The sequence below is a fragment of the Gracilinanus agilis genome, chromosome 3 (assembly GCF_016433145.1).
Source record: "Gracilinanus agilis isolate LMUSP501 chromosome 3, AgileGrace, whole genome shotgun sequence".
In the NCBI taxonomy this organism is placed as follows: Eukaryota; Metazoa; Chordata; class Mammalia; order Didelphimorphia; family Didelphidae; genus Gracilinanus; species Gracilinanus agilis.
In genome coordinates this window covers 421,747,422-421,760,589 of record NC_058132.1, presented here as the reverse complement: position 1 = coordinate 421,760,589, position 13,168 = coordinate 421,747,422, and the positions used below count along the sequence as shown (strand labels likewise).

Sequence of the window (13,168 nt, the reverse complement as noted above, 5' to 3'; positions counted from 1 at the left end):
GCCCAGGACCACACAGCTGGGAAGTGGCTGAGGCCGGGTTTGAACCTAGGACCTCCTGTCTCTAGGCCTGACTCTCACTCCACTGAGCTACCCAGCTGCCCCAGGGCTTTTGCTTTGTAAAGCGCAGCAGGTATGAGTCTCTGGCTCTGTGCTCTCCTCACTTGGCTGAAGGAATCCCTTTCTATCTCACTTTTTATTATCATTATTAAAATCCTATAAATTAAAATACTTGGAGTATTTATTAAATTTTACTCTCACAGAACTCTGTTTCATGCCTTTAACTAATAACCTTTATTTTGATCATTTCCTTTGATTTTAGTTTTTCTTTAAATTTTGCCTAAAAATTCAACAAGCTTTCAGAAAGTTTCTATTTAGGTTTCATATCACCTGACCAGATTCATTTTTAAAATTGAACTTGTCATATCTTTGCAATCTGGCTGATTTTATTATTTCTTTGCTAATAAAGCTAATGACATCAGCTTTTTTTTTTTAGGCTTGGAATCTTGGCTTTATTTTCACTTCCCACTTCCTTTTCTTATTATATCCCATCAGTTATTAATTCCCATCAGTTCTTTATTATGTATGTATTTGTCCTTCCTATACTATTACTGTAAACTCTAAGCTACATATCCCCATCATGTTACTGAATTTTTGTAAACTTTTTCCTAACTTGTTTTTCTTTTCTTTCTTCTTTTCATTCTTCTCTTCAGCCTAATTTCTATATACTGAACAGATTGCAGGGACTTGGTAGATTTTTGATCCAGTCAATGTATATTCTCCCTTCAAAAGTATAGTTTATAACTAACAGGATGTTGCTTATTCTTTGTGGACTTCTGTCCTTGTTTTCCCACAAGTTCACCCAACATTGGGGGGAACTTTCTTTGCAACTTTCTGGACAAATTCCTTTTCTTTTTTTAATTGAAAAAAAAAACTTAATTGCTCTCAGAAGTAGATAGGTAATTTATGAAGATTGCTTCTGTGGCATGCCATTCTTTAAATGTGCAATAATTCAGTGTTATTGTTTTCATTACTGCCAATATTTCAAAATATTCTGTATAAAATAACATCACATTTTTACTGTGATTCTAAAGTATATCCCGGACATCTAATGACTAATATTAATTGGGGAAGTTCAAGCTCCATTTTTTCCACCCAAATGCAAAATCCGTATTCAAGTAGTTGTGTTTCTTATTTTTATACCAAGGCTTTTTCAAATGTCAAATAATTATCAAAAAGTATGAAGAAATAGTTGAGTAAAATCTCAATCCAGAAAGTGTAAGAATTCATACATTGAGTATAATTAGCATTTATTATTACTTTTTTCAGGACATATTTAAAATATATTTTTTTGAAATTTATTCTTATATGCATTTATAATGTCTCTCCAATTTCCCCCACCTTCAATTAGTCCAAAAGCAAAGAAAACAAAAACACTTATTAAAAATATACATAGTCAATTGAAAGAGATCCCTACTTGGGCCATGTCTGAAAAATGTATGCTCCTTTTAAATTCAAAGTACTTCACTTTTATGACAGGAGGTGAGATTGAGTGTTTTGTCTTCAGACTCTTATACTTGTAGTTTTTTGTTGATCAGAGTTCAAAAGTCTTTCAAAGTTTTCTTTATTCTACTCTTTCATATTTTGGCAGCTCAAATTTCTTAAAGTATTGCTCTTAAAATTATCCCCACCTACCCATGCCTACCCCCAATAAGGTCTTATGATGCTTTCATTTATTTTGCCTGATGTATCAAGTCCCAGCTCATCTTTCTTAGCTTTCAAATTCTATTCCTAACCTTATGTGCTTCCTGAGGTAGGATAACCCTGTGGAATAGCCATTAAGAGTTACCAAAGTTGAAATTTTAGTGAAGAAAATCTCTTATGCCCCATGTAGGTAGCACAGTAAATAGGGTGCTATACCTGGAGTCAGGAAGAACCGAGTTCAAATATGGTAATAGCTTTGTGACTCTGGGCAAGTCACTTTAATCTCTATTTGCCTCAGTTTCCTCAGCTGAATCATCTACCTCTCAGGGTTGTTGTAAGGATCAAAAAAGGTAATAATTATAAAACACTTAAAGCAGTTCCTGCACATATATTAGCTATCATTATTAAAATTATTACTTGCCCAAAATGTTAGCATTGTGCTTACCACACAGTAGGAGCTATATAAATGCTTATTCCATTCCCTACCCTTTCTTCCCCCCTTCTGCTTATCCTACCCTGGCTCTTTGAAAGTATCCATATTTTAAAGTTAATGGTTTGACTCTTGAAATTGTACAGTGTTTGTCATAACAGAATTGGAATAAAATTTGATCAGATTTAATTAGATCAAGAATGTGAAAGATTGCTTTTGAAGATATATTTGGTTTGACAGTTGTACTTTTTTGTATTTTATGATATGGCAGAAGAGGTTTTTGAAAAGTGAAAGTACAGTTTTATATTTTTCTGTTCATTCTCTTTTTTTCTTTGTGTCATTTTTCATTTATATGTAGTTGATCCACCTGAAGAATTGGGAGCTAGTATTTCAGTGACTTCAGATGAACTAGAGAAATTGTTATACAAACCCCAGATTGGTGAATGGGGTAAAAAATCCCGGGATGAAGAATGTGAAAGAATAATCAATGGCATTGATCAGCTTTTGAATCTTGGTAACAGTTTACATTTCATTAGAGATATTAAAAAAAATACCAACTATCAACTCAAATGGTCAAAATAATTATGAAATACATTATTTACTAATATTTTGAATTAATCTTTATATTTTAATTTGGCTCTTTCCTTGGTGAATAATTTTAAGAGAAAGGACATGATTTAATTTATTTTTAAAATAAGTTTTATTGTTGTCTTTTGTTTTTATATTTTTCATTCCTGGAAATCTCTCTACTTCCTGTTTTGCAGATAAGGGGGGGAAAAAATTCTAATATAATTGCCGTATGACAGCCTAGGATGTTCTAACCTTTCAGTTCCCCCAGTGAGATTTTATCCAAGGCAAAAACTGATTGTTGACCACTCCACTCCACCCCCTCCCTTTGGCCCTTGGTCTGAGCTCTACAAATTCCTGTCTTGCATTTGAATCTAAGCATTATTAGCCATCTGGAAGACTTTCTAGGTTCCTCCTTCATCTGGAATTCCTTCCCTGGTTTTCCTTTAGCCTTCAGACTAGAATTAGCAACTGTAACTATGACCCTACTTCTGCTCCTAGTGTCTTAATATATTGCCTGCCTTCCACTGCCCCCTATCCCTCAGCAGACTTGGAACTAAGTAGTGGGTGCCTAAGCTGCCAGTTCATACTTGTTTCTATCTCAGTACCCCAGTATGGTTCCGAGACCTCCAGGCACAGCCTGTCCTGACCAGACCATATCTCTAGTTTCCTCACACTTCTGTGTTTTACAGTGCTGGCCTAGGCCAGAAAAAATGACTCAATGTGATATTTTCTTGGATTTCCTCATCAGGATTTAGTCTGATGTGTTTTCTAAGTCTGTTTTGAGAAGTGTGAGAGGGAGCTCCTTGTCCTGCTTCCTGCTATTCTATTATCTTGACCCTACCTTTCAATAAATTAATTACTCAGAAAGTCACTCAATGCTCACTTTTTCTCTCTTCCCTTCCCCATACACCCTCTTTCTACTTTTATAGCATCTATCCCATATGTCCCCTTTTCTTCTCCCAACACTGCCAACACCCTGATGCAAGCTCTCATCTCCTAGATAGACATAAGACTACTATGATGCCTTTTGGTAGTTGGTCTCCCAGCTTCGAGTCTCCATTTTAGTCTAACCTCCATTCAGTGTCAAATTGATCTTCCTAAAGCACAAATCTGGCCATATTATCTCCCTACTCAGTTTACTTTGGTGGCACAGATCTTCCATTTGACTTTTAACACTCCCCACTCCCCACCCTAATCACTTACTTTGCAATCCAGGAACCTCAGTGTTTCTTGAACAAAACACTCCCGACTCCCTCACTGGCTATCCTCCGTGCTTAGAATTCTCCTTCCTCATCTTACTTCCTTGAAGCTTTTTCCAAGTCAGAGCCAAAATTTGATCTTCTACAAGAAGCCTTTCCAGAGCTTAATTCTTTTGGTTATTTCCAGTTTATTTTGTATCTGTCTTGTTTATAGATACTTATTTTCACATCATCTCCTATATATTTCTTGAGTGCAGTATGTAGTTTGTTTTGTTGTGTTTTTGCTTTGTTTACATCTGGTGTATGGGAGATGCTTAATAATTCCTTGTCAGCTTACTGAGCACCTCTTATGTTCCAGGCTCCGTGTAAGTTTATATACTTAAGTTAAAAATCAATGAAGTTCCTAGTCTGTCAGGGGAGACAGACTATAAAAATATAGGCAAAATAAATAAAGGGTCACTTTTGAGGATAGGCACTAGCAACTTAAATGATCATGAAACATTTCTCATGTCAGAGAGGTGCTTACACAGAACTTTGAAGGAAATTAGGTAGAGTTAAGGGAGAGTGCAAGGAGTGCCTACAATCTGAGCAAAGTAAAAAGAAAGGAAAAAGAATTTTGGAAGTGAGAAACAAAAGAAGGCTAGATTGGACATTTGAATTCATGAAGGGCAGCTAAGTGGAGCAGTGGATAGAGCTCAGAGTATAGAGTAAGGAAGACCTGTTTTTTAAATGTGGCCTTAGATATTTCATAGCTATGTGACCCAAGCCAAGTCACTTATGTTGTGAGGAAGATTATTTAATTATTATTTAGGAGACCTAGCAGGCAGGGCTGGAGAATTCTAAATAGAATGGGGAAGCAGGAAGTATGGCCTCTCTCTCTGAGACGGACTCCATGGTGATTGGGACAAGTTGTAACTGATCTTGGGAGACCTCAGAGGAAGTGGAGTTTGCAGATTTCCTGATATCCAAAAGGAAGGCTGTCATCTATCTACTTGTGGGAGATTTTTGGTAGAGACTATTAATCCCAACCTGAGTTGCAGGTTAACTTGGGCTGGGTTAGCTCCCAGAATCTACCCACCTGAAGGAGTGCAGATAGTGGTCCTGGAAGAGCTGCAATATCACTGGAGTGTGTCAGGACTCTGCTGTGAGGATACCCACTTTAGTCCTGCTGTTCTTTGGGCCTTGTCTTGCTTTAGTTCTTAGTTCAGTGTAGATAAGTCCCTCCCCTGACCCTGTGGTTTGCCCATAGTCTGAAAGTATAGAAACCCCTATTCCCATCCTTTAGACCATAGTTCCCTTAATTAAATTTGTTTACAAGCCCTCTTGTCTTTTGCTTGCTAGTTTTCACAGACCCCTTGTCTAGGTGGGGCAGGGTGACAGTAGGGCCTTCTGTCAAAAGTCATTTCCCTTAACAGCTAAACCCAGTTTCCCTAACTTGTTAAGTCCCCACCTATTGTCCATTCTTGTCTCCTACTCACCCTTCTGAACCCACATATAATATTTAAGTTAACTCCCCTGTTTTTCCCCATAAGACCCAGTTTGCCTCCATTTCCTCATCTGTAAAATGAGCTGGAAGGGAAAAAAATGGCAAACTACTTCAGTATCTTTGCCAAGAAAACCCGAAATAGGGTCACAACGAGTAGTACATAACTTAACAACAATAGAGTTGGAGTCGGGTTGTAAGTAGGGTTTGTATTTGATTCAAGGAATAAGAAGCCATGAGAGTTTATTAAGCCAAGCAGAGAAAAGGTCACACCTGTGCTTTAGAAGTAGTGCTTTGATAAGTATGTTGAGAATGGATTTGGGAAAGGAGAAATAGCATTTCTGCAAGCCAGTAGACTGTTGTAATAGAGATTAATTATGCTTTCCTTAAATACAGTGATGGCTATGAGAATATGTAAAGAAAAATGAATTGGAGAAATTTCACATGCTTTCCATAAAATGAAGGAATTTCAGAAGAGTTGTGTATTTGAGGGAAAACTTAGGGAGGAATCTCTGTTTTGGACACGTTATGCTTGAGATTCTAATGTGACGTATAGTTTGAAATGTTCAATAGGCATTTGGTGATACAGGAATATCAAGAGAACATGAGAGGCAGTTAGACTATAGAGGAATATGTAGATCTGAGTCATCCACATAGAAATGAAGATTAATTCCTTGGGAACTGAGCAGGTTACCAAGAGAGAAAGGCCTAGAACACAGGCTTTGGGGTACATGTATATTCAAAGGTAGGTTAAGTCTTATATACTTCTGCTAAGAGTAAGGAAATATGTTTCATTATTTTTTATTCTGAGTTCACTGAAATTTAATTTATTTCTTTAATAGCTTTTTTTTTCCTCACAACAGATATAGCTGCAGCTTTCGCAGGTCCAGTTGACCTGTGTACATACCCAAAGTATTGTACAGTGGTAGCCTATCCAACAGATCTTTACACAATTCGGATGAGACTTGTCCATCGATTTTACAGGTCAGTAGCTTAAAAAGGAATTTAATTTTAATATGTGTTGCTTCTTCCCACCTACAAGATTTATTATAAAAAAGGTGAATGAAGATGTTTATTTTACAGAAACAAAAATTATGTGATTGGACTCTTACTACTATAATTTCTTCTCTTTTATGATAACTTTGGCATTGAAGAAAAAAGATAAAGTTGTTACCTTAGTCATTCCCTTTCCTTTTACATTTGGTCCTCTGAAATACTAACTACAACTATTTCCCAGTCCAATATGATTTCCTAGATTCTGGCTGGATATATTTCTATAGTAAATATCTACTTTGTCCATAAGAAAGATAAAGACTTTTTTTGTGAAGAATATACCAGTCAAAATAAAATGTTTTGTGCTTTAATAGCATTTTAAAATTCATTACTTGTGACTTAATTTGTCTCTGAAAGGCTTATTTTTTTCTATTGTTATTCCAGCTTCCAAATTTAGAAAGTGCTAAATTAGATATTCCTGATTGTAGTGGGGGACAGGGGTTAGAAAGGAGTAATTGAGGAATAAGAGGGTTGATGTGAGACTACTAAAAATGTTTTCTAAACAAAAGCACTAAATTTTGTTAAATTTTCTAAAATCTATTGGATCATTCTTTGTGGGAGGTGAGATATATTATGTGGTATATTCTTGGTAAGGATGTATGCTCCAGAACTAATAATAATAAAGTTTACTGTTTTATCTGTACTTTATATTAACTAGATGGCATTTCAGATTAGTTTCTAGTATTAGCATGTTAACCTACTAATTAAATCATTTTATTCTTAAGGTGTTTTTATTTTTTATTTCTAATTATGTTCCAGTTTAATAAAATATTGAGTATTATTGAACACTAGACATGACTTTGTACCTGGATCAACTCTAGGAATGTCTAGAAATAAAAAACATTATAATTAATAGTTACATTATTAAATAGATAATATTTGCAAAGCACTTTTATACAAGGCCTATCATATAGTAGATACCATGTAAATGCTTTCCCACTTTCCCTTTTGAAGTTCATTACCAATTAGTGGTATCTTAAGCATTATTTTCCCATTTTAAGACCTAACTTGTATAAAGTTACTGTGTGTTGATAAACAACATCTATACTAATTTCAATTTATTCATTTGTTGTTTTCTGAGATAGATGCCCTACCAGAATCCATCTCTAGTTGAGTTTGATTTATGAAATAAAAAATCCTGACATGACTTCTTTCTAGTTCCCCTCCCATACATAACTTCCAGCAATGAGACAAGACATTTGAGTCCTGTTTCTCTCAAACTGATATGATCATTCATTATTATTACAGAGTTCATAGTACTAGAGGTGCTTCATAATGTTTTTGTACATTTATCTTGGCATCATAAGCATTATTTTGTTACTTAATCCCACTTTCTCATTTTCTAGTCCTAAATTTACCAGCTTCTCGGTGTTATTTTATTTACCTTTTTTAAAAGGAGGATTTCTGCCTTAGTCTGGGAAGTAAGGTATATAGAACATAATGCCAGAACCTTTAATGAACCTGAAAGTGCTATTGCAAGATCAGCTAAGAAGATCACTGACCAACTTTTAAAATTCATTAAGTAAGTAGTAGTAGGGATTGTACTACATGTTATACATTTTCTTTCTACTGTATATTTTTGCCTTTGAAGCTTAACTTTTATTTATTACTTAAAATGACATACTTCAGCAGTGTTCTTTTCAATGATTGAAAAAAATGCCAGTTAATAAATTTTTTACACTATATTGTAAGATGGATATCAAATTGAAGATACATTCATTCCAAACAGCAACCAAGTCGTTATAGTCTTTATGACAGCAAGCAAGATTTTTTGATTTAACATCTCTTCCTTATCATCTTCTATCCTTTTTTCATTGTTTGCTTTTCTTCTTTTGAAAACTGATTATTCATATCCTTTGATTACATGCATTAGGAAATAGTTCCTCCAGATTATTTGTATCAAGTCTAGCTCCTTTGAGAAAAGAATTGTTCATTCTTTGTAGTTTTGTCCCTAGCTTCTAGTACACTGCCTGAGACATAGCAAGTGCTTAATAAATGTTTTTTTACTTTTTTACTGAGTTCCCTATATATTTGTATATCACATATATTAGTTGTAAAGATTTTTTCTTTAGTAAACTGATTTTCTTCTAGCTTCACTAGTTTTATTTGGGCATATTATTTTTAATTTTATGTTATCAGAATTGCCTTTTTTCTTTTATGATGATATATCTAAAAATTTTCTCCCTAGTTATAGTGCAAAGTACTTCCATTCTTTCTCTCTCTCTCTCTCTCTCTCTCTCTCTCTTTTAAACCCTTACCTTCTGTCTTAGAATCAATACTGTGTATTGGTTCCAAGGTAGAAGAGTGATAAGGGCTAAGTAATGGGGTTTAATTGACTTGTCCAGGGTCACACATCTAGTGAAGTCAAATTTTGAAATGTGTCTTTCTGACTCCCAAGTCCAGCTCTCTATACACTGCACCACTTTGCTGCCCCATACCAGGAGACATTGGCTTAATATTTGGATATTGTATGAGATGTTGGCATAAACCCAATTTTTGCCAAACTATATTTTACAGTTTTCCCAGAAATTTTTTGTCAAATGAAGAATTCTTACCCCCAGTAAGAGGTGTGCTCAGTTTATTGAAAAATGGGCTACTATGTGATTGCTCTGGGATCGTATTTAATTTGTTCTATTAATCAATTTCTCTGATTTTTTAGCCAGCACAATAGCTGTGCTGCATAGTGGATAGAGTGCAAGATTGAAATAGAGTCATCTTCATGAGTGTAAATTTGACCTTTGACAATTGCTAGTTATATGACCCTGGGTAAGTCACTTAACCCTATTTTCCTCAGTTCCTTATCTGTAAAATGAGCTGGAGAAGGAAATAGCAAGCCACTCTAGTGACTTTGCCAAGAAAACCCCGAACGGAATCATGAAAAGTCAGATGTGACTAAAAGAGCTGAACAACAGCTTTGACAGTTATAACTTTATAGTACAGTTGGAGATCTGGTAATTCTAGTCTATGTCTGTCTTCATTCCTGTATTTCTTTTCTTTTTAAAACTATTTCCATTAAGATTTCCTTAACTTTTGTTTCACCAATTGGATTGTTTTGTTTTGTGATATGTGTTTTTTATATATATATATATAGTGACTTCTTGGTAGTTTGATATTATGCATCACTTAATGAAATAAATTAGACACTTGTCATTTTTGTTAAATTGATAGTCTACCATAAACAGTAAATATATCTCTATTTCAGCCTTTATTTTTGTGAAGTGCCATTTACAGTCTATTTTTATAGGTCTTGAACTTAAAATATGTCAATTCCCAGATGGATGCATTTTGGGTTTTTTTTAATAAATTTTTTTTATTTTATTACAAATATGACCATTTCAGTATACAAAGAACAGGGGGGAAAGTTTGTATATGAAAATGTGAACATTAGTGACATAGTTTTTTAATGTATATTGAATTTAACATAGTATCCCTGTCCCTAGTTATTTTGAATGGAATTTTTTTTCTGCTGGATTTTATTAATAGCATAAAAAAAGAATAATGATTGTTATAGCTTTATTTTCCCTTTGCTAGGTTCATTGATGTTTCATTTTTTAAATTTCCATTTAATTTCAGGGCTTCTTTAAACCATGATAACATCTGACAATAGAGAAGTTTTCCTCTTTACATTTCCTTATTTCCTTAATTTCTTATTTCTTAGTACTATTGCTAGCAATTCTAAAATTATCTTAAAATCTTTAAGTCATAAAATAATTACCTATTTGCATGGGGGGGGGTTACTCATCAAGAATTGCCTATCCCAATAAAATTACAGTTTTAAACTAAAAAAGTTAAAGAAACTGACTCCCTAGCCAGCTGCTGCCCCTGGGATTCCTCTCTCTGTTAAAAGATGGAAGGTGGACAGGTGGGTGTTGGAGGACTTTCTTTACCCTGTAGTATTTTTAAAAAGTCACCTAGATGAATTCATGGATTTCATGATGTTCAGAAATTCATTTTTCTGCAATATGACATCAACTTTGAAACTCACACCTCTTCAAATCATTTCCCACCCCACCCTCAGAATTCATTGTGCTCTTATTCCTAGTCATCATTTTTTCTCTCCCTCATTTCCTTTTTCCCCCCCTTAAACCCTCACCTTCTGTCTTAGAATCAATACTGTGTATTAGTTGCAAGGCAGAATCATAGTAAGGCCTAGGCAACAGAGTTTAAGTCACTTGCCCAGGGTCACACAGGTAGGAAATGTCTGAGGTCAGATTTGAACCCAGGACCACCTGATTCTTGCCCTGGCTCTCAATCCACTGAGTCTCCTAGCTAACCCCTCTAATCCCTATCTTTTCACCTTTTTATGTTTAATCTTTAACCATTAGATTATAAATTTGTTGAGGACATACTTCTCCTTTATCTTCATTGTTTTAGCACAGTGCCTGGCACATAGTAGATACTCTATAAATGTTTATTTATTGACTTTTAAATAATAACAGTAATAATAAATATTCTTGTTTTACTCTGATCTTATTTGAAAAACAAAGTATCTGTTTTAAATAATACTATCTCTTGATTTAAAGTATGTAATGTTTGCTATTAATAAAACATCCATGATTTTTGAGGAAACATGATAGGAATCCTTTCTTCTATTTAAACTGCCCATTTTTATGGCTTGGGCAATATAGACAGCTACTTTGATGCAACTTTTCACTTTTTTCACACTGATGATCCTGACTTTATCTGGAATAGAGATTATGACCTTGTTTTACAATCTGGGGAGAACAGACATCTCTCTGTGCTGTCTATTGTGGTTTTCAGAGTTTGGATTCAGACATAGATTTGAAGGTCTCATTACATACCCTGATATTCAATTTTTCTTGAAACTTTAATAAATGATCACTTATCTCTGGGGATCATCTCTGTTCATAATAGAATCATTACATATATTCTAATTAAGTAACCTAATTCTTTTTTTTTTTTCAGCAACCAAGACTGTACAAATATTTCTGAGTTTTATAATACTACTGAAGACACGCAAAGCTGCACAGATGCTGACGATTTGGTATAAAATTCTTTTGTAACTAATTTTACAATTCTTCACTAAAAATTTGTGTGATTTGTACCTATGTTTATAGGAAAAACTTTGTCGTAACCTAAAATCAAAAGAAAGTTATTTTTTAGTTTTAATTAGTTAAAACTAATTTAGAGAATTCTCTCTATACTTGTCATTAAAATATTTATTTACTGCAGACACACACAGAGATAGATAAATCGAATTTCGCCGATTAGGTGTGATCTTGCCTAAGTGGCTTTGAGTTATGGATAAAGAATTATTCTGCTTATCATATTTAGGTGCTGAAAGGCATAAAGTCTTTGCTTTCTTGATTTTTACTATCTTCAGTTATCTTTTAGTGAAGATATACCATTACTATTTAAAGTAGGTGGGATTAGATGTTTTCATTGTTGACCTAAATTAATCTGTATAACTTTGTGAGAGAATCAATACAATACACGATTATTGATGAACTGTACTAATATTAGATGTTTTCATAAATTATCATTAATTTAATGCTTTGCCCATCGTTGTATAGCAACATCCCTAAAACCTGATATGTTAAAATGGCTTGAAAATTATTTGGAAATTTGTTCTCTGCATATTTTTGAGGCAGTATAGTGTAGAGGTGTGCCTTAGGCAACTGACTCTTAAAACTAAATTGTAGGCCAGATGGCAGTCTGCACTGATGAATGAAGTAGAAGTTGAGGTTATCTAGAAAGAGCATTATTTTTTAGTGCAAAATAAGGTACAATAGAAAGCATACAAAGATTGGAAGAACTGTGTTCCATACTGAACTGTAGAATTTAAGTGCTGTTTAAAGGAGGGGGGGGGGGTGCAGCTGGGTAGCTCAGTGGATTGAGTCAGGCCTAGAGACAGGAGGTCCTAGGTTCAAATCCAGCCTCAAACATTTCTCAGCTATGTGACCCTGGGCAAGTCACTTGACCCCTGTTGCCCACCCTTACCACTCTTCCACCTATAAGCCAATACACAGAAGTTAAGGGTTTGAAAAAAAAAAAGAATTTAAGTGCTGTGTGATTTAACTTCTCCAAATTTCCTCATCTGTAAAGAGGAGAAAGATACAACCTTGAAGGGACACTGTAATAGATAAATGACTTTCACTATACACTATATAAAAGGCCTATTATTATTTATAGAAGAGAGGGCAGGATGCCACAGCAGACTTGATTTGAAGCCAGAGATTCCAGATTCAGGTTCTTCTTCTCTTCCTTTTTGACTACTTTAATCTATTTGGTAAGGCCCAAATCTAAGAATCTAAGGCGATTCTTCATCACGGACCATAAGTTTTAGACTTCAATTCATGAAGAACTGAGTTCATATCCTCACTTTAGTGAGTGACACTAACTAATCAAAGCATTAACCTTTTAACCTCCACTTTGCATCTATAAATTAGAGTTAATAAAGCACCTACTTCACAGGTTTATTGTGAGGATCAGATTAGATAATACCTATAAAACCTTTCCCTTAAAGGATTATACAAATGCCTGCTAAGTATTAGATAACCTCTAATTTCCTTTCCTAAAGCTATGGCACCTATTTAAAACAAAGCTTAAGATTGATATTTTTCTTTGTTACTGTAGTAAACCTAAAGAAGTTGAATTGGTTTAAAATTTTTTGTTGAACTGGGTTTATGTGATCCTATTATCTTACTATTGATTATGCAGTTGATTTGAAGGGATTTGAGTCCATCTAGGCTATAATCTATAGCTAAACAA

The 13,168-nt window shown here is 34.4% G+C and overlaps 1 protein-coding gene across 2 annotated transcripts in view; it reads left to right on the top strand.

Annotated features, from left to right (window-relative positions):
- BRWD1 (bromodomain and WD repeat domain containing 1) overlaps positions 1-13,168 on the top strand; it is a 172,902-nt gene that overhangs the window by 123,970 nt on the left and 35,764 nt on the right. For both annotated transcript variants that reach the window (XM_044670302.1, XM_044670303.1), the window contains 4 exons: positions 2,490-2,645; positions 6,247-6,367; positions 7,833-7,958; positions 11,363-11,441. In XM_044670302.1, the coding sequence (XP_044526237.1) occupies positions 2,490-2,645; positions 6,247-6,367; positions 7,833-7,958; positions 11,363-11,441 (482 nt within the window). The remainder of the gene's footprint in view (positions 1-2,489; positions 2,646-6,246; positions 6,368-7,832; positions 7,959-11,362; positions 11,442-13,168) is intronic.